This window comes from Sminthopsis crassicaudata, chromosome X (genome assembly GCF_048593235.1).
Source record: "Sminthopsis crassicaudata isolate SCR6 chromosome X, ASM4859323v1, whole genome shotgun sequence".
NCBI lineage: Eukaryota > Metazoa > Chordata > Mammalia > Dasyuromorphia > Dasyuridae > Sminthopsis > Sminthopsis crassicaudata.
Window position 1 is genome coordinate 79288363 of NC_133623.1, and position 21800 is coordinate 79310162.

At 46.3% G+C, this 21800-nt stretch overlaps 1 protein-coding gene across 2 annotated transcripts in view; it reads left to right on the forward strand.

Moving 5' to 3' along the window:
• The window catches only part of LOC141548207 (vascular endothelial growth factor receptor kdr-like), a 179102-nt gene that overhangs the window by 101665 nt on the left and 55637 nt on the right, over positions 1-21800 (forward strand). For both annotated transcript variants that reach the window (XM_074276906.1, XM_074276907.1), the window contains exons 10-11: positions 2303-2453; positions 7090-7210. In XM_074276906.1, the coding sequence (XP_074133007.1) occupies positions 2303-2453; positions 7090-7210 (272 nt within the window). The remainder of the gene's footprint in view (positions 1-2302; positions 2454-7089; positions 7211-21800) is intronic.

Sequence of the window (21800 nt, forward strand, 5' to 3'; positions counted from 1 at the left end):
GTTCTTCTGGCCTCAACTTCCCTTTCTAGTCTTATCTTCTAGCCTTAATCACCAAAAGGGTGCAGCTTCAGTCAAACGGATCTTGTTAGCTTAAAAAGGCCAAGGTATCCCACTGCATCTAGGAGCATCTTCAGCCACCCAGATTTATGTCTGGCCACTGGCCCCAGTGGGCTCTGGAAGGAAAAGTGAGGCAGGTGACCTTGCACAGTCCTCCCTCCCTCACTAACACCTCCCCAAGACAAATTCACTTATTCTCGTTTCCTCTGATGTAAATGAGATGAGAGGTCTCTCTTCTGTGACCCAATGGAAAGGAAGCCACTCGGATCTTCTGATAAGGGATACCCCAACCCTCTATTGTCATCTGTGGCAGCCTGAATGAGCTGTCCAAGAAGTGAAGAAGAAGAAGTCCCTCCATGGGAGCTATCAGGCACTGGGAGCTTATCAGAGTGACTTCCCTGCTGTAACCTGAGAAAGAAATTGGAGAGGAGACACTTGGCAGCTGCTCGTCCCTTCCTTTGCTTGGGCAGGTCAGCTGTTACTTTAGGCCTAAGCTAGCAGCTGGCCTGGTCAGCTTCCTGGAGGAGAGGTCAAATGGGATTCCAGCTGTCCCCATCACAGAGCTCAAGGGCTTGCTTGGGTCTGGTCAACCCCATGTCTTATCTTTCCTTATTCTCCCCCTTCTGTGGCTACCCCAGGGGTGAGATAGTTCAACTGGATTAACACAGCTCTTTGCAGGGGCTCTCCTTCCCGGAGAAACGGAGAATGCTAGAGTTAGAGAGGCCATTAAAACAGAGAACCGGGAATGTTGGAGTGGGAACTCCTGGAATATGGAATGCCGCTGCTGAAAGGAACTTTCAAACACAAAGTATTCACTGATCTGGAAAGGATTTTAAGTAAAAACCTAGTAAAATACTCTCATTTTATAGGTAGGCACTCCTATGGGATGCATTTTTGCTCATGGAGAAGGTCAGAAGACCTCTCGGAGCCTGAGGTGGTAGCAGAGGAAGTGGCCAGTGGCAGGGTCGCATGGGATTAGCTCTAGAGCCTCCGCGGGGGAAGTGGGATGGGGAGGCCAGGGAGGGGAAATGGGCTCTGCTTTATAGTGATTGATCCCCAGAAGCTGGGAGTGAGGGCATCAGTAAAAACACACAAGGTTTGCTCCATCCGCCCAATCCACCATTTGCTGAGAGATTTTGCTACAAACCAGCTGCCACTGTGGAGCTTAAAAGGTCCATCTATTGATTGAGATGTTTCATTTCCTATGAAGAGAGGACTCTATTTGGCTTAAACAAGAGCTCTGAGGCATCACTGCCTCACTGCTGCCTTTCCTAGAGCTGGTGTACGTGGCCAATCCATCCGCCTCCCGGTCATCCTCCTCTTTCTCATTACCCCATGAAGCTTAGGGCTCCGTCACATGCCTCATCCCTGTCGGCATTTGGGCTTCGGAGCTGCTGAAAGTAGAAGCATTGTCAGAATCAATTCAAAAGGCAGAATCAAGAATTTCAGAGCCTCGCTAAAGGGTCTTAGAACACAGGATGTCAGAGCTGGGAGGGGCCTTAAAAGAAGGGATGTCACAACTGGGAAGGGCCTCAATCGAACCCCTTTAGTGAAACAATGATAGAAGTGAATGATAAGTGGATTTAATATGTGAAAATATATTTAGAAGAATTGTTTAACCTATATTGGATGACTTACTGTCTAGGAGATGGAGGAGGTGGGGAGGGAGCGAGGGAGGGAGGGAGAAAAAATTGAAACCCAAGGTTTTGCAAGGGTGAATGTTGAAAACTATCTTTGCATGCATTTTGAGAAATAAACATTTTTTTAATAAAAATAAATTGGATCTAAATCCAGTACTCCTTTGAGCCCAACCTAACCCTAAATTCGCACTATCCACTGTGATAGCCAGCCTTACCCAGGGAGGCTGGGTTTCTGTCCACCAGGCCATCATGGTTATCTAAACCTGTGCCAACAGGAGTTATGGGGGAGTGAGGAAAAGTCAGAGGATATGTAATCAAATCCCTGTCCCACCTCTCTCCCCCGATCACATGAGCAGATGAATTGTGGCTCTCACTTTCCTAAACCATTGTTTCCCAATAGGCTCCTCCTGCTACCCAGCCTACCCGATTGACCTGTCCACACAAAGAGAATCAGTTGAGCAGAAGCATCCAGCACAGAGACACTACCCAACAGCATATCCGACGTTCCCCATCCAGAGGCCCCTGCCTCTCTGGGGAAGGAGACTCCTGTTTTCCAGGACTGAGGTGGTTACCCTTATTTACTGAGAGTTTCCTCTCTTTTCCAGAGAGACCCAAGATATATGAAAAGGAGACAGACCTGAATAAGACACAGCCAGTGTTTCTGGGCAGTGAACACATCCTCCGCTGTACGGCAAGTGGTACGCCCCCACCAACGTTCCAATGGGCTTGGGAGCCCTGCCTCAGCAGTGATATTTGGTGAGTGGCCTTCTTCCTCTCTCCAAGCCCCAGGACATGCAGATGACCTGGGGACTCTCCTCACCTGTCGTGGCCGTGTTTGGTTCAACTACCTTGGGATGGGGAGCAGCTCTGGTTCCCATTTCCTAATGCTTTGAGGCTTGCAACATGCTTTGCTCATATGACCTCTGTGAGAGGGAGCACACGGGTTAAGGAGTGGGTTTTTTGCTCCCGATCTACAATTTTATCAGCGTGAGACACTGCTGATGCAGGTGGCCTTTTTAAAAAATTATTTAATATTTTTTATTTTCTCCCAATTACATGTAAAAACAATTTTTAATAATTGTTTTTAAATTTTGAGTTTCCGATTCTTTCCCTCCCTTTTTTTCTTCCCTACCTCCAATCTGTACCTTTGTAGGAGAACTGCCTGAGACTATCAAAGGAAATCCTTCTCTGCATCAAATAGTACTTTTATAAAAAACTAATCAGGTTTTACAGTACAGAGAAATTACAAATAAATGCAAAAAGTGCATATACATCCTTTACAATTCAAAAAATAATAAATAGCCATCGGTCAATTCAGGAGTACAAACTAAAGACACAGACCTAAGTGGAGACTTAGAAATGAAATCCTAAATTATAAAGGAGTCAAAGAACAAAGAAACAGCTGATAATTACGTGAAAGACAATGATAACGATATGACAATGTACCAGGAGATCAGGGAATTGCTAAAGCTGTTCCCAGAGGAAAAATCATATCCCTAATTACACATATCAAGAAAAGAGAAATATTCAAGAGATTAATGAACAGAATATGCATTTTTTAAAAGTAGAAACCCAACTAATAAACATACCCCAAATAAGACAGAAGAGGAAAATTTGAAAATCATGGGAGAAATAAATTAGAGAGTGGCTTGTCCGCTGAAAGGTAAGTGCTTCACAGTTAGTATGTGTCAGAGATGGAACTTGAAATCAAATATTCTTGACTTTGAGGTGAGCTCTGTATCCACTATAGTACTCTGCCTCTTAGGGCAACACTTACTATCTCCATTTTGCTGAGGAGGAAGTTAAGACTATGAAAGGTCACACAAGTTAAGACTATGAAAGGTCACATGTTGCAGGGAAGAAATTTAACCCAAGTATCCTGATAGCAAGTCCTCGGGTTTTTGACTCCACTGGCCAGAGGCGGATTTTATGAAACATCTTGGCTACTTCTCTACAGTGAGGAAAGCAGAATCCCTCTGAGCTCCATGGCTCAATGGCCATAAAAGAACCCCTTCCAGCCAACTTGTCTTAGTTACCCCTGCGACCTTTCGGGGTGCTTTATCTCTCCCCACCAGATGCTAGAGAAGCTTTGGGGGGAAATGATCAATTTTTCCCTGCCCGCCTCCTCACTTTCGATGCTATTTCATTTCCTTTGCTCTCCTTCCCTCTCCCTTGGGAGAGATTTCCAGATTATGACCAGTGCTTTCCATTGGCCTACTGAGCTAGGAAATACCTATCATGGGTTTGAAGGGAAAAACAAACTTTTGAAATCACTAGGCGTCTCAGTAAGATGGGGATCCCTCCAATTGACCTCTCCTCAACTCCCCAAAGACCACAAGTGGTAGGATTTTTAATCACATGACATTCTTACCTGAAATATGACAGAAAGTTATCTCAGAGAGGAAAGTGCTGACAATCAAAAGGCTTCTTGCAGAAGGTGGGATTGGAACTGAGTCTAGAAGGAAGCCAGGGATTCAAAGAGACAAAAGGGAGCAGAAGGAGCACTGCAAGCACAAGCTAGCCGGGACAGAGGTACAGAGATCTGAGATGGAGTGGTATGGGTGGCTGCTACAACCCCCTCAATGGCACAGAGAAAGAAAATGAGGCCTAGAGAGGTAAAATTGGAGCCTCTGGCTCCAGATCGGGAGCTCTTCCCGCTACAAAATCAATATCTCTATTACCCAGTTTCACCAAATGGCCCAGTGTGGGGGGAGCCCATGAAAGAAACATGTTTATTTCTAGGCCAGCTGGTCATTAGACCATGAGGTGCCCCCCATTCAGGGAGAAGGTGAACTTCTGCTACAGTATGTGCACCTGAGGATGAGCTAGGCCCAAGTGACCCAACACTGGCTATTCTGCCACTAGGTCGGGCTTTGAGTTTGTTTTCTGTGTGGTAGAAGAGAGCATGGGCCAATGGCTGGGAAGGACCAGGGAGCCCGGGATAAATCAGCTGGCACCATCCTTAAGTCAGAGACAGGCACCCCTTTTCCCCTTATTGAAGCAATCACCACTTAGGAAACGCCCCAGTCTCATTTTTTTTCCTCACATACATTTCTTTGCTAAGAACATAGATTGGCCACTTGCAGTATGTTGTGAAATTAACCAGGGTTTGTTCCCGATGGCAGCCATAGATTGTGACCCCTATAAATCTGCATTTGATGCACTGTCTTACCTGTGTGGAGGGCTGGGGCCTTCCCAAAGAGCCCTCTCTTAAACCTCCTTTACTTCAGGGTCAGAGGCTGCCAAGGGGGGTTTCCAGTGTCCCCCCTTCCACGTCCTACATTCCATCGGAAGGAGAAGAGGAAGTCTCAAAAGCAAAATCCCCCCATTCTCATGTCCCTTCATATTTACACAAGTTGGGGACATGAGATACTCCTCTCCCCACTCCCATACCAATCAGTTACCAAACCTGCTATGTCCCAGGCATTGTTGTGACGATGCGAAGACTTGCCCGCAGGAGTTCAGATTCTGTGGAAGGAGAGGATGGGGAAAATGCGAAACTTGTCAAAAGGAGTGGATGGATGCCCATCAGTTGGGGAATGGCTGAACAAGTGGTGGTACGTGAACGTAATGGAATATTATTGTTCTATAAAAAATACCAAACAAGCAGATTAGAAAGGCCGGCAGAGATTTATATGCCCTGATGCTGAACGCAACAAGCAGAACCAGGAATACATTGTGTATAATAACAGCAAGAATGCGCAATGATCAATTACAAAAGACTTGGTTCTTCTCAGGGGCTCAGTGATCCAAGGCAATCCCAATAGACTTTGGACAAGAAATGCTATCTGCCACCAGAAAAAGAACTGTGGAGACTGAATGAATGTAAATGAACAGATGCTATGTTCACTTCTTTTTTCTGGGTTTTTTTTTTTAACTCTCCCATGGTTTTCTCCTTTTGCTCTGATTTTTCTGTCTCAACGTGATTCATAAAGCAATGTGCATTAAAAAAAACTTAGTACAATAAAAAAGAAAATTGTATTTGTCCCCAGTCACCTGAGAGCCTTCCTCACCTCTTCTCTCTTACTTAGCCCGCATATCCAATCAGTGGCAAGGCTTGGCGATTCTGTTTAGGCTCCATCAAACCGTCAATCCCCTTTCCTCCCAAGGGCAGGACCTATCAGCAGCTTCTATATGCATAGCCTATCATAGGATCAGAAGGAGGGTTACGATTGAGCTAGTCTATACTCACCCCAAGTCCCAGCCCGTGCATCAGGAGCACTATTTTCACATCAAATACCAAATTTCTCAAAAGCGAGCACGTCGTAGAATCACAGACCGTTAGCACTAGAAACGAGCCAATGGGAGACCCAGCTGGGATTCGAACCCCTGGAAACAGCGAGCTCCCTAGAGGTAACAGTACAATGCATGGGCAAAACCTTGCCTCAGATCAAAGAACTCTTATCTACGTCCACAGCTGGAAAGGATCCTAGAAGCTATCAAGTGTAAGCCCCTCATTTGAAAGAGGCCCCAGGAGGTCGAGTCCCTGGACCAGGGTTATCCTGCTGGTCTCCGAGATAGGGCTTGAATATGGATCTTTCCCTTCTGCGTGCAGTGTCCTCCCGGGGCTGCATCCCTGGGAGCCGATATCCTTCCCTTCTCAATCTGTGGAATTCTTACCCATCTGTTGGAATCCAACAGATACCTCCTCCTACAGGAAGCTTGCCTTGAGCTCCTCTGCCCCTTGGCTCTCGTGTAGGCATTTGCTTATCATATATTCCCATGTGTTATTTGTGTTTGTGCTGAGCTGTGCTTTGTCCTGAGCAAACTCAGGAAAGGGAAGACAATTGTCCATGTTTACACACAGGATCCTATATCTTGAGCTAGAAGGATCCTCAGAGGCCACTCAGTCCAACATACTTTCTTTTTTACAGGGGAGGAAACTGAGGCCCCCAAAAGGGGAAGGGATTTGCCCATGGTCCTAACTCTAGAAATGGAAGAGATATCAGAGGCCACGTAGGCCAATCCCTTTATTAGACCAAGGGGGAAACTGAGGCCCAGGTATGGGAAGAGATTTGCCTAAGTAGTAGAGCCAGAATTTGAACCAAGTTTTACAAAGCCGTAGCCTACTTTCTTCACTGTGCCACAGAGCTATGGGCACCATTCTTCCAACCATTAGAATTCATGAGTGTAATGGGCAATGCCCCTAGCATTGGGCCAGTCCTCCTGAGACTGGGGCCGGTGAAAGGGAAATGAGAAGGCTAAAGGGGTGCAGGCAAGAAACCCCCTACCTCCCCTTCCCACATCGAGCCTGCGGGGTTGCCATTTAACTCGAGTGAGATGAGGTCCACATGTGTCTTCACTCAGGTGGCTTCAAGAGTGTGCTTCTAGTGATGTGCTTAGTGAAGAGCAATCATAACAAGACTGTAAATCCTTCCCTTCTTTTCTCCAGGTGCAGAGAACGAGGGAAGAGAATTGAACTTTCTAAAACCACTCATGAAAAAGGCCTGCATGCCACCAACCAAATCCAGTCCATCGAGGAGATGATTATATTGCACGGGGGTAGGAATAAGGTACGTTCCAGTGCGGAGCTCCGGTGGGGCGGTGTTCGTGACCTCACGGCCTTGCGGGGTGGGGGGGCACACCGGGAGTGGCCTTGCCTCACTTTCCCAGGCCCCGCTGCCAGTCGCCAATCGCAAGTTGCTAACTTTTCACATTCCTGCCATTTTCACGGCCCTGGTAAGTCTTGGCCATTTATAAACATTGAGTTTTTTGGTGGTGACGTCGCCTTCTCCTTTTAAGAGCGTCATCAGGGGCTTCAAGGGTCAAGCCTGCCTTGGAGTCTTGAGAACATCCAAACTGTGTGTCTGCGTCTGCTTTTGGTGGCTACGGGGAGTTAGGGGGCATGGCAGTCACGGGTTATTTGGGGGAGTTAAATGGTTAACAGAGAGATGACCACAGAATCATATGGCATAGAATTTCTTTCTTTTTTTTTTTTAATCAGTCTTTTCTTCACAAAGCATATGCATGGGTAATTTTTCCAACATTGACCCCTGCATAAGCCCCTGTAGCAAATCTCCCCCTTCTTCCCCCATCCCCTCCCCCACCAGACAAGCAGTCCAATGCATTATATGGCATAGAATTTCAAAGAGCTAAGAGGTCAAGTAGTCCAATACCCTGCCTGAAACTTGCATCCACTGTGTAACCTTTGTAACAAATGCCCTCCCCCGCCAAGGCCAGGTGGCAGAAACAGCCTCCCGCAGAGTAGCCTGCAGCCTTCTGATCTGAACGGGCACGGAAAGGGTTATGGGCCCGTTGGTTTCCGTGAGGCCTGGGAGGTGGAGGCTGATGGGTTGGTATGGGGCGCTGGGAGGAGCTGGAGGAGGCCAACACAGGGAAGCCAGAGACCTGAGGATGACCCCCAGCTCTGAGGCTTTATGCAGTAGCCTTTGGGGCCTTTCCAACTCACCAGAGGGTGTGTCCCTAAAGATCCTCTTTTGGCATCTCCATGCAGTCCATTCCCCGCTGAAACAGCTAAGGGGTTTTCTTAACATTGATCCCAAACAAGCGTCTTGGACACTTACAGGTGTTGCTGCTGGTTCAGTCCTCTGAGACCGAACTCAAACCAACCCTATGATAACGGCTAATCAGAGATTATAAGGGGGAATCCCTGAACGCTTCTTCAAGGAGTACCATTGACTGGACTGTGAAAGGTAGCGAGGGATTCAAAGCTTCACAGGAAGGAAGAAGGAGACGAGCATTTATTAAACACCTGCTGTGTGTTAGGCATTGCGCTAAGTGCTTTTACAAATATGACCTCACTTTCTCCTCACAACAATCTGGGAATGGAAGTGCTGTTGTTATCCTCTTTTTCCAGCTGAGCAAACCGAAGGGATACAGAGGTGAAGTGCATCGCCTAGGGCTACCCAGCTACCAAGTGCCCAAGGTCACATTTGAACTCAGTCCCTGCTCAGTTTAGCCCGCTAGCTGCAGAGAGCAGGGTCGTTGCCACCATAACCTCTGGAGCTCAGTAGCGCAGCCCAGCCAAGGCTTTGGCTTCCATCTCTCTACAAATCAGGGCTCTCCACTCTGTTCCATACTCTTTAACTGATGCCCTGCCAGTCCCTTCAGTCTCGGGGCATCTCAATCCCCTCCCACCTACGTTGCATTCTGAATTTCCAACTGGAAGGGACCTGGGAGGTCAACCACCCCAACTCCCATTTCACAAACAAGCAAACTGAGGCCCAAAAGGATGAAATCATTTCCCCAATCTCAAGTTGAAAGGGCTCCATAAAATGGGAGAAGGGATGAACTTTTGTGGTTTCTGAGGCTGCTCCCAGCTTGAAATCGTGGATCCTCCCTGAGAACACTGGAAAGGAATCATAGCTATTTTACACACAAGAGGAAACTGAGGTAGGAAAGAGAAAAGTACTTGGTCCAGGGCCCAGCAATGAGTCTGGTTCAAGGCCTCCCCTTCCCTCCCCCCCAATTCCTTTCTTAGGTCTCTAGAGACCTGATACCTCACAGCAACACTGTCACACTGTCCTATCCATTCATACCTGGATAATGGCCAGGCCCCAGGTCTAGTCTGACCAATTGCCTGGGGATTAGGGCTAACTGGGATGCTCAGGCCATCTGGCATTTCTCAGGGAGGCTTTCACACCCTGAGTTTAATTTAAAACAGACTAGGGAGCTCGGGGTGGGCGGTGGTGGAGAAGGAGAGCAGGGAATCAGAGTGATTTGAACCTTTCACTCCTGCATTATGTATTATCAGCAAAGCAGTATGGGCCTGTGTCACTGAACTTGGGGGTCATTAAGGCTGGGCTCTGCTTTAGAGAACAAGGCTTCAATGGCTGAAATCGAGCTGTCGGAGAGAAATGACAGCTAGCAGGAGGTTCTCATTCCCAGAATCATAGGATGTCAGAATTGGGTGGACCCCTAGAACAGGGCCTCAACTCTGATATTCATTATTCTCAGGCTCCTTCCTAATGCAGGCAATTGGGGTTGAGTGACCTGTCCAGGACCACAAAGCTAGTAGATGGTAAGTGTCTGAGGCTGGATTTCAACTCAGATTCTCCTGACTTCAGGGTTGGTGCTCTATCTGCTGTGCCATCTAGCTGCCCACTGCTAAGCCATTTTCAGGGCTACTCCCCCACTTTGGGGGGCTTACCAGTCACCCACATCTCCTGTATGCCTCCAAGAAACTGTAGAGCATATAGAGGCTACCCTTGGTAAAAGCATCTTAGCGGATGGGCTAACTCAGGTTGAGGGGTACCAATGGGCCTCAGACACGTAGGTGAAGTAGGAATGGGTCTTCTCCCAGCATGTGAAGACCTCCTCTGGCAGAATGAGCGGACAAGAATAATTTATTCCGATGGCCACAAAGGCCTGTGAAGCAGGTGCCGTGGAGCTCCTAGAGCCCGGGCAGGCCTGGAAGACGCCAGGATCATCTACCGCACCCGAACCATTGCCAGCCATTCTGACTTTTGTCCTGTCATTGGACTTCAGTGGCTCAGAAAGAGTGAGGCCGATGACTTTATGCATCTCCGCTTCACTTAAATCCAGTTCACTCATGACTTGAGCCATCACCCGTGACGTTTTCGGTCCTCTCTGAGAATGGAAGACGTGCAATTAGGACAAGGGGCAAAGCTCAAACCAGGTTTTTCCTGCCACTTAGGCCACAGCTCCTGCTGCTCTAGCATGTTGGAATTGGGGTGGGGGGATGGTGAAGTAGTTCAGACTAGGCCTCTTGTAGATTGTGCTGCTTAGACAAGGAACCAATATTTAAGCAAGCTGCCACTGATGGGGTAGAAGTAGATTTGATAAAAATCTGATTCTTCCAATTACTTGGTGATCTACAGCTTCCAAAGCAACCTCCACCCATTCTCTGATTCTTCCTTATGTCACAATCAAGAAGGCGGGACAGGGATTGTTAGCCCCATTTTCCAGAGACCCCACGAGACAGTGATCAGTCACATAGAATGGATCAGAAGCTTACAAAGTGTTTTCTTCGTAGCATCCTTGTGAAAGAGTCACCACGAGGATTGTTAGTCCCTTTTTACAGAGAAGGCAACTGAGGTTCAGCAATATCCAGTCAATATTACACAGTGTTTGCACATAAGTAAGTGGCAGCCCCAAGCCTAGAAACCAGCTCTTCTACCTTCAGATACTCTCCTTTCTACTGCCCCAATGCGGTCTCCTTCCATGCCAAGCCAAGAGATCCATGATTGCTTCAGGAATGAGTCAAAGAATCGGAATTTTGCCTTCTTTCTTCCCTTTCCCTCCCTTCCCCCTTCCCTCTTCTCCTTCTCCTCTTCATCCTCCTCCTCTTCCGTCCTATCTTAGTGACCTTTGAATCGTCCCTTCTTCTTTTCTCAGATCTGGAATCTTGTTCCATTTCAACAGGTTCCAGCCCCCAAGGGAGCCCCTGGCCCTGCTTTCCTCCTTTCCTTCTTCCCTCCCTCAGCTGGATTAATTCAGATTCAACTCAGAGGCAACAGCTCTCCACAGGACATGTCCCTCGATGAAAATGTCTTATTAAAAAGAGAAGCCAGAGAGGCCCAGCTCAGATTTCAGCCCGCATCCCATTGTGGTCTGAGGCCCAGCTTCTGGCTTAGCAAAGGGCCTCTCCTCTAAAGCTTTTGGATGGTATCGCTGGTATCACTGATGGTGTCACTGATGCTATCAGGAAAACTGGTGACCTTCAGCCTGAAATAAAGTCAAGGAAATTGAACATTTTAATCCACACATAGCCCTACCAGTCGTTCATCTGGCCTTGGCAAACTGGGTTTGAGAACAATCAAGATGTGAGGGGCCTTTCTGGACTCCCTTGTAAACAAGGATAAGCTAAACTCAGGCCCTTTTCTCTCTTACTGGATACTTCCCCCAAGAAAAGGAGATCAAGGCTTACCCAACATCCTCCCTGCTCTTTACTTTAGAATTCTACCCAGTTTCCCAAAGGCCAACCGACCCACGTATCAGCGCTGGAATTCAATTGAAGGAGAATTTATCAGACGCCTATTGAGCGTGAGGCACTATGCTACATGCTGGGGAAACGGGCAATCACGAAACTGCGTCTCCCCTTAAAGAGTTTCTGTCCATTCAAGGGATCCCGAAAATATGCCAAGTAAACAGGAAGTAATTTGGGGTATGGGAACAGAGGCTAGAACAAACAACTTGGGGGGATCATGGAGGCCAATGGAGGGAAAGAAACATAAAATTTGGGGCTTTGTTGTTCAGTGGTTTTTCAGTCATGATCAACACTGAGTGAGCCCATTTGGAGTTTTCTTGGCAAAGACACTGCAGTGGTGTTACGTCCAAGCTAGCTCAGGCTTTCCATCTCTGAGCCTCACTTTCCTACTCTGTAAAACAAGTCATAGAATCATAAAAGTACAGATTGGGAGCTGAAAGGGACCTTACATACCATTGAATCCAATTTTCTTCACCTGTAAAATGGGGAAACTGGGTCCCATAGAGCTCAAGTGGCAAAGAAAGGATTTAAACTACAATACTACTTGCCACTTGTTCTCATCAACTATGTCAGTGTGTATACGGAAGGGTCCATTACAAGGTACTTGGGATTGTCTCACTTTGATGCTCTCCAGTCAGACAAGTAGAAGAGGGAGGCAGCTTGGGATTCCCAGGCACATTTCTGCTGCTTCTTTCTCAGCACAGGCCCACTTGAGGGTTCCAAGGCAATGTTTGGGCACAGAAACTGGTTCTTGGAAGGTCTTTCACAAAGGAAGGGAACCAGCTTTGCTTGCTAATGAGGAGGGAAATAAGCCTTGGTGGCGTCCAGCCCTGGGCCTGCCTGGCAGAGGTTAGAAGTGGGTACAGAGAAGAGACTGCTGGGATTGGTCAGCAGATAGGAGTTCAAATTCTGGCTCGGCCACTGAGCAGTGTTACCCTGTCAAATCTCTGGGCTACCCAAGGAGTTGAACTAGGTGACTTCTAAGGCCCTTCCAGTTCTCAATCTGTGGTTTTGATGAGATCTAGATAAGGGGCAACTAAATAAAATTAGGATTAATTGAGGTCTAGTGGCAGGTTCAGGATACAGGAAGTCAAATGGAGCTCCCCTGCAACCCCTTTGGATTCGGAGCAAGGATACGGAGTTAAATGAGGTTTGGTGGTGGCACAGAGTCCCCTGTAAAGGAAAACCTAGATTGATAAAAGAGGTTTATTATGGGGTTTGGAAGTAAGGTTAAAGTCTGGCTGGTAAAAGGTGTTAAGTAAAGAGAAGAGGGCACCGGAAGTTCCAGTGGGCAGAGAGTCTTTGGTGCCAGGCATGATGCTGGCATGTTTCCGCCCTCTGCCAAGAGAGGGCTCCAGCTTGGCTCTTTTATAAGGAGAGATTTGGCTGAAGGGGCCGTGGGTGAGTCCCAGGTTGGCTCCTCACTGGGTTTCATCGAGGGCTAGAATTTGCCTGGTGGGGGTTGGGAAACCTGAGCCGATCATTAGAATGGGGGCTGGGACAGCCCAAGTGGGCTCAGATCCCATGGGGGCTGGGAGAGCCAGATATCTCCCAGTGGAATTCAAAAGGGTGCTTTCCACCAGGATTTGTGAATCAAAGGTCCTAGCTTCTCCAGCTGGGAGGGGTTGGGAATCAGAAAGGGATCTTAAAGGGACCACAATCTGCATCAGTTTTAGGAAGGAGAAAGGAATGAGAAGTAGGATGGAAGGGCAGGTTTCCACTGTAGGAAGTCACTTCTTTAGGCCTCAGTTTCCCTTGCTGTAATTGGCCTCCACCATCTCTGAGATGCCGTTAGCTCTCAGATCTCTGAGCCTATGTTCATTCGGCTCAGGCTCAGCATCCTGCTCTGTTTACCAGCTGTACTTCCAGTCACATGTCCTGAAACACACTATAGACATCTGAAATGCAGCTTGGCCATGTTGGCCCATTTTTAACATGTGTGTCCCTTTCCTCAATGTCCAAACCCTCCCCAGATAAACATATGGAATTGCCAGGGCAATCAAATTTGCCTCTCTCATTTCCAAGCCACAGTTGTATACCTGTTTGCACTCATTATTGGGGAGTGACTCACCAGGCCTGGGTGGGGAGAAGATGGGCACTGAGTTGGGTCCCTGGGAAGAGCCATTAAGAGTTGCCCATCTTGCTTTGTCTTCTAGGATGGTCTCAGTCTTCTGAAGGAGCCATGCCTGACAGTGTGGCATAGGCCCAGTTTCAAGGCCTGGTTTTGCCTCTAATTAGCCACATGACTTTAGACAAGTCATCTCTTTACCCTACAAGCTCCTTTGAGGACCTGAGAATAATTGATCTTGAGTTGGAAGGGGCAAGTCTGTCTAAAAAGGAGGAAACTGAGGCTCAGTAAGAAGCAACTTGTCCAAAATCATACAAAGCCTGGATTGGGAAAGGCTTTGAGTGGGAAGAGGAAACTGAGCTAGGCCTTGAAGGAATTCAGAATTCTAAGGAATAAAGATGTGTTCCAGGCAAAGTTGTAGATGGAGGCAGGAGACAGAATCTTCAGTCCTGGGAGTGAGGATTCAAGAGGTCTCTTTAGTTAGATTATAGGGTGCATTAAGGGGAATAATGTGGCATAAGCCTGGAAAGAGAAAGCCACACAGTATTTAATCCTAGAGACAGCAATGGCTCCCCCAGTGGGGACTAAAGATGATGACAAAAATGAATAGGGCTGTGTTTCGGGAATATTCATTTGCATCTTCATGGAAGATGGATAGGAGAGCTTTAAAGTTTGCAAGGGACTTTCCATACATTATCTCATTTGGACCTCACAATAGCCCTGGAAAGGAGATCTCTCTCTGGTTTCCTGAAACAGCCTTCTAATTGGCTACTGTCCAGCTTCTTCCCCCTCCAGACCATCCTCTACACAGCTGCTAAAGGATTTTCCTAAAGAATAGGCCTAGCCATGCTACCCTCCCACTCAACAGGCCTCACTGGCTCCCTATTGTCTCTAGGAGAAAATATTAAGTTTGGTTTTTAAAGCCCTCACGGATCTCTCCCAAGCTGTCTTTTCAGCCTTCTTAGATATTATCCCTCCCCTTGCAATCCAGCCAAACTCAGCTTCTCTCTGTTCCTCACAGGTGACTGTCTCTTGGCCAGTTGCTGTGCTCAAAGGCACAGCATAGGTGGTGGCCTATGCTTAGAATGCACACACTCCTTCAGCTGTCCTTTGGAGAAGCTTCATTCTAGGCTCAGCTCGGTAGCTTCTCATAGAATCTCTCTTTTCCTTTCAGATGCAGCTCTTCTGCAGGAAACCTTTGTAAACATTCACCTTACACTCTCCTTATGGCTTCAGGTGCTTAGGCCTTTCCTCCCAAATTACTTTGGATTCATGGACCAGTTCTGCCTATGTCTGTTCTCTCCATCCTTAGGGGTGCCTGTGTCATTTCCCTTAGCAGGATGCAAACTCCCTGAGAGCAGGGATTGTTTCATTGGAGGGGGGCCTGGCACATAGCCGGACACCGAGCAGCTCAGCAGATTGGCCAATCACCATAGGTAGCGAGTCCTTTTTTTCACGTGAGGGAACCGAGTCTCAGAGAGGTCACTAGCTCGTGCATACTCTTGGCTCCTCTATGTGTCAGGGGCAGGATTGGCAATAAGAACCCTCTTCGGTCCTTATGTCATGCCGCCTCTTTGTCGTGAGGGATGTGTTTTAGCAGCCTTAACTCACTAGAGAAATGTGAGAAGGAGGGCATCACTGATGGTTTTTGAGCAAAGGAGTGACAATCAAGGAGTCATGTGCAAAAAATTTGGCATCTTAGACAAATCCCTAGCCCAACTCCCCTCCTATTTCCCCTGAATATTTTGGGTCTACCTTTCTCCCTGCTCCTTAGAGAGAACACTCATCTTTCCACCTGCCAAAGCTAACCCTAGGAAGGGAAGTGTTCTGCCCCAAATCCTGGGCCCTTCTCAATTTCTTGCTTTCTTTTTTTCTCTTTCTTTCTGTTTCTCTGCTTCCTTCTTTGTCTTCCTTCCTCCCTCTCTCCCCCCTCTCTCCCCTTCTCAATTTCAAAGCCAAATGGAAATGAAGAGCTATGTCTTGGCTAAATACAAGATTAACTGAGCATTGGCTGTCCAGTTTTTGTTAATCCCATATTCTGTGAATCCGGGTATACTTAGTGTAACGTCCAGGACACTGGTCTCAGAAAAAAACCAAAAACCAAAACCAAGAGTTGAGGTCCAGTACTGCCGTTGACTCTGGGCAGGTCATGAGCCTTCTTTGTCACAGATATGAATGTGGTTGACTGGGCAGATGGCAGTGTCCTCATTCAGGATGTTAGAAGGAGAGGGGGTTGGGGAGAGGAGCTCTGTTCTGAATACACAGAGTTAGAGCCTGGCACATAGTAAGCACTTAACACATGCTCCGTGAATTGAATTGAGTTGACTTGCTGACTTGAGATACTTGGTGCCCAGTTAGAAATGTCCAATAGAGCAAAGATCTATCTAGTGTGTGGACCTTAGGTGAGTAAATGTCACTTCTCTGAGCCTCGGTTTATCCCTCTGCATGAAGGAGCTTGTTTCTAAGTCCCCATCCTGCCCTGCGTCCTCTGAAATAAGGTCTTATTTGTCCCCAGATAAACACTGGGAGTGAAGTGGGGGAGTCTTTAAGGGATCCCGGCATGGTTGGTCAAGCCGCCGAGTGCAGACTCTTCACTTTAGATGGGCAGAAATGGAGGCACGGATCGATTGTAAAACTTGCTCAGAGTCATATGTCTAGTATTGAGGTAGTATCTGAACCTCCCTTTTCCTGACTCCAAGTAGTGCCCTCAGGAGAGGCAATAAGCATTTATTAAGCACCTACCTTGTGCCAGGCACTATGCAAAGCATCATCTAAATATGGCATCATTTGATATGGATTCTTGGAGGGAGTAAAGGTTTGGTTTTTAAAGGAAGGGGATGATTTGGGGCAGAGGAAGTTCTTCTAAACCTGGAAGGCAACATGGGAGAAGAAGAAAGGCAGGAGGGCTTAAAGAGAATGAGAGGCTCAGTGAAAAATGTGTCCAGCCATGTACTAAAATGATAGTCTTCTTATTCATCATTCCTTATTATGGAATAATATTCCATAGAGAGAAAACTCATGTGAAGTTAGACTGAAGAAAATAATACAAAAAACAACATAGCCAATGATTCTAACTAAAGACAGTTACACATTGTGATTATAGCTGCCCTTTATATGGCATCTACTACGGGCCAGGCACTGTACTAAGTGATTACTAAATTTGATCCTCACAACTCTGAGAGAGATGTCCATTTTGAACCCTATCTTACAGATGAGGAAACTGAGGCAGACAGGTAATTTGTTCAGGGTCACATAGCTAGGATGTGTCTGAGGCTAGATTTGAAGTCAGATTTTCTGGGCTCCAGGTCTAGTGCTCTGTGTACACCGTGGCGCCCCCTAGCTGTCCTGCTGTAACTAGAAGAGAAAAATAGGATAGTTCAAATTGCTCTGATCTATAACCCAAGCAAGGAATTCCAAAGGAAAGATGGTGACCCTTGCTTTTGAATGAGCTAAAAAATGAAGTAGCACTATCTGGACAGCTGCTGAGCATCTGGGAAAAGATCTGCTCCCGTCATGTGATCACTTCTGTGGGGTTAACTGGGCAATGGTGACATGGTTCCTTGTGGCTCTGTTGTGTCTTTTGGGCAGCTCAGCCACTGAGACCCAACTTGCCATGCACTGAGTCATGCTTCTGGGGGCTTTGTGACCCAGGGGCTGGGGGGATGGTGCTCTGGGGGGGATGGGCTGGAGGGGAGGGGACAGAAGCAGCAGGTGATAGCTTCCACCTGATGGAAATGGCTGTGCCCCAGGTCCTCTGGGCAGCCAGGGGCCTTGCTAATCACAAGGTCAGGATTTCACATCTCATGGTTATAAGGATGGACAGGAGGAAAGGAAATTCCAAGAGCTGGAAAGCTCTGCTCTCTCTCCCCACAAAAAGGTCTGTTTTTGACTCGGCCCAATTATGTCCCGAGTTCAACTTGGTTTGGAGGGGAATTTATAGATTCACAGAATATTAGAGCATTCAAAGGCCTTCATCCTCCAGCCCTCTCCTAAGTCTTCTCACCCCTTCCTCCTTTCCTCATACTCTTCAGCCCACGGACGCCACTCTCCCTGTGCTCTGGGAACTAGGACCTCCATCTCTTAGCCCTGGACGTTCCCTCCGGCTGGCCCCAGGCTTGGAATGCTCTCCCTCCTGGCCCTGACTCTTGATCTCCCTGGCTCCCCCTAAGTCCCATCTCAAGTCTCACCTCCTACTGGAAACTCTCCCCAGCCCTCTTCATTCTTTCCCAGTCATTCTCTCCTAGTGATCCTGCACAGAGCTTGTTTTGCATACATTTGTTTAATTGTAGTCTCTCTCATCAGATTGTAGACTCCTTGAGGGCAGGGACTGTCTATTGACTTTTTTTTTTTTTGGTGTACCCAGAATTTAGCACAGTGCTTGACAAATAGTAGGTGCTTAATAAATGCTCATTGAAATTCTGATGGACGTGGCCATTTTCAACAATGAGATAAACCAAATCAGTTCCAATAGAGCGGTAAGGAACTGAACCAGCTGCACCCAGCGAAAGAACTCTGGGAGATGACTATGAATCACTAAATAGAATTCCCAATCCCTCTATTTTTGTCCGCCTGCATTTTGGATTTCCTTCACAGGCTAATTGTACGTTATTTCAAAGTCCGACTCTTTTTGTACAGCAAAACAACTTTATTTATGATCTCGTTCTTTATGCCTAAGTCATGGACCCATTTTTATCTTATCTTGGTATGTGGTGTTAAGTGTGGGTCCATGCCTCGTTTCTGCCATACTAACTTCCAGTTTTCCCAGCAGTTTTTGTCAAATAATGAATTCTTATCCCAAAAGTTGGGAACTTTGGGTTTGTCAAACACTAGATTGCTATTTTTATTCACTATCTTGCCCTGTGAACCTAACCTATGCCACTGATCAACTAGTCTATTTCTTAGCCAATACCAAATGGAAACCTATGTCTTTTATTTCCAAGTCGAGTCTTCTTTCCATCAGGCCACCTTTGTAGATCCTCTTCCCTTTCAACTCTGCTGCTCCCCTAGCCTATGTGGCAGCTGTGCCTGACCCCCAAAGGGTATGCCATCTGTCACTTGAAGGATGGGAAGATGGGATGCCTCCCTCTAATAACCAATGTAGGTCTTGTCTTCAATGCACTCATATCATTGTGAAGATCCCACTTCTCACCTATTCCCTGCCAGCTCCCTAAGATTGCTTCATGGCCACAGCAGGGGACTCTCAAGCAATCGGCAGCCATGTAGAACCCTGGGTCCAAGTGAGTCTCATAGGTTGATCGTCAAAGACCACATGGCGTTACCTTTCTCCCCCAAATCACTTCTCTTCCAAACTTCTCCCATTCTGGTGAGGACTGCACTGTCTTTCCAGGACTCCAAGTTCATAACTTTCTTGTCATCCTGGAGCCTTCATTCTCTTTCACACCCTCCCCCCCACAACCGCCCATATCTGATCTGTGCCACGTATGCCAAGGCTTTTGGATTTTCCCTTTCTGATGTCCCCCAGGATGCTTCTTTCTCTCCTCTGACACGGTCCCCACTCCGATGCAGCTCCTCATCACCTCACACTGGACTATTTCAATAGCCTGTTCTGGAGAGGGAGGGCAGGCAGCCACCTCGACTCTTTCTCCACTCCAGTCCAGCCTTCAAAATCGCCAAAGTGATCCGATGATATTGCATCTTTAGCTCAACTTTTTAAAATGCTTTATTGTTTGTGTAATTTTAGTATATCCACAGTGGTTAAAATGGGAACGTGTATATGATTTATAAATCAGTGCTGGGGACATATGCTCAAAAGTGGTTTACTAATGAAATAAGTTATCACAAAAGTTTGGAGATCACTGGAAAAGGTGTACAATCCTAAACTAGGCTTCTGTGTACCAGGTGGTACATAGTAGGTATTTAATAGATGCTTGATTCATGATTAATTGACTGATTAATTAACTGAGTAGCTCGGATAATGGGCTTTTGTGGAGGTATGGGAATTATGTATCTCCTAGATTGCCCAGCCAGAAATGATTTCTCATTCCAATTCCAGATAAGTAACTCCAATTCAGAGCACTATGTGAGGGTCTTCAATGTAGGCTTCTTGAGGGCAGGTATCATGCCTCCTTCGTTGTTGGATTGCCCTGCACACCAACATCACCTGGTGCAAAAGCTTGTTGACTAAGAATGGTGAATGAATGGTGGATATCAGTTCTTTAGCCCCTGGCTTCTTTTTTTAAAAAATGATTATAGCTTTTTATTTACAAGCTATATGCATGATCATTTTTCAGCATTGACAATTTCAAAACCTTTTGTTCCAATTTTTCCCCTCCTTCCCCGACCCCCTCCCCAGATGGCAGGTTGACCAATACATGTTAAATAGGTTAAAGTATAAGTTAAATACAATATATGTATACATGTCCATGCAGTTATTTTGCTGTTCAAAAAGAATTGGACTTTGAAATATTGTACAATCAGCCTGTGAAGGAAATCCAAAATGCAGGCGGACAAAAATGGAGGGATTGGGAATTCTGTGTAGAGGTTCATAGTCATCTCCCAGAGTTCTTTCACTGGGTGTCGCTGGTTCAGTTCCTTACTGCTCTCTTGGCACTGATTTGGTTCATCTCATTGTTGGAGAGCCATGTCCATCAGAATTGACCATAACACAGTATTGTTGTTGTTGAAGTGTATAATGATCTCCTGGTCCTGCTCATTTCACTCAGTATCAGTTCCTGTAAGTCTCTCCAGGCCTCTCTGTATTCCTCCTGCTGGTCATTTCTTACAGAACAATAATATTCCATAACATTCATAGACCACAATTTATTCAGCCATTCTCCCATTGATGGGCATCCACTCAGTAATCAGTTTCTGGCCACTACAAAGAGGGCTGCCACAAACATTCTTGCACATGTGGGTCCCTTTCCCTTCTTTAAAATCTCTTTGGGATACAAACCCAGAAGTAACACTGCTGGATCAAAGGGTATGCACAGTTTCATAACTTTTTGAGCAGAGTTCCAAATCATTCTGCAGAATGGTTGGATGTATTCACAACTCCACCAACAATGCATCAGTGTCCCAGTTTTCCCACATCCTCTCCAACATTCATCATTATCTCTTCCTGTCATTCTAGCCAATCTGACAGGTGTGTAGTGGTATCTCAGAGTTGTCTTAATTTGCATTTCTCTGATTAATGATGACTTGGAGCACTTTTTCATATGGCTAGAAATAGTTTCAATTTCCTTGTCTGAAAATTGTCTGCTCATATCCTTTGACCATTTATCAATTGGAGAATGGCTTGATTTCTTATAAATTAGAGTCAATTCTGTATATATTTTGGAAATGAGGCCTTTATCAGAACCTTTGATTGTAAAAATGTTTTCCCAGTTTAGTGCTTCCCTTCTAATCTTGTCTGCATTAGTTTTGTTTGTACAAAAGCTTTTCAATTTGATATAATCAAATTTTTCCCCCCTGAGGCTGGGGTTAAATGACTTGCCCAGGGTCACACAGCTAGGAAATGTTAAGTGTCTGAGACCAGATTTGAACTCGGGACCTCCTGAATTCAGGGCTGGTGCTCTATCCACTGCACCACCTAGCGGCCCCAAATTTTTCTATTTTGTGATCAATAATGATCTCTAGTTCTTCTTTGATCATAAATTCCTTCCTCCTCCACAGGTCTGAGAGGCAGACTATTCTCTGTTCCTCTGATCTATTTATGATCTCATTCTTTATGCCTAAATCATGAACCCATCTTGATCTTATCTTGGTATATGGTGTTAAGTGTGGGTCCATGCCTAGTTTTTGCCATACTAATTTCCAATTTTTCTAGCAGTTTTTGTCAAACAGTGAGTTCTTATCCCCAAAGCTGGGGTCACTGGGTTTGTCAAACACTGGATTATTAGTTATTGGCTGTTTTGTCCTGTGAACCTAACCTATTCCACTGATCAACTAGTCTGTTTCTTAGCTAATACCAAATGGTTTTGGTAACCGCTGCTTTATTATATAATTTCAGATCTGGTACGGCTGTAGCCCCTAGCTTCTTAAACTGAGTGTCATGATCCTACATACAGTCATATAACTGATTTCTCATCCACAGATGTTTGATTTGTGTATCTATTTTAAATACCTACATATCCAAGATTATGAAAGAATTTCTCAGGTGAAAAGG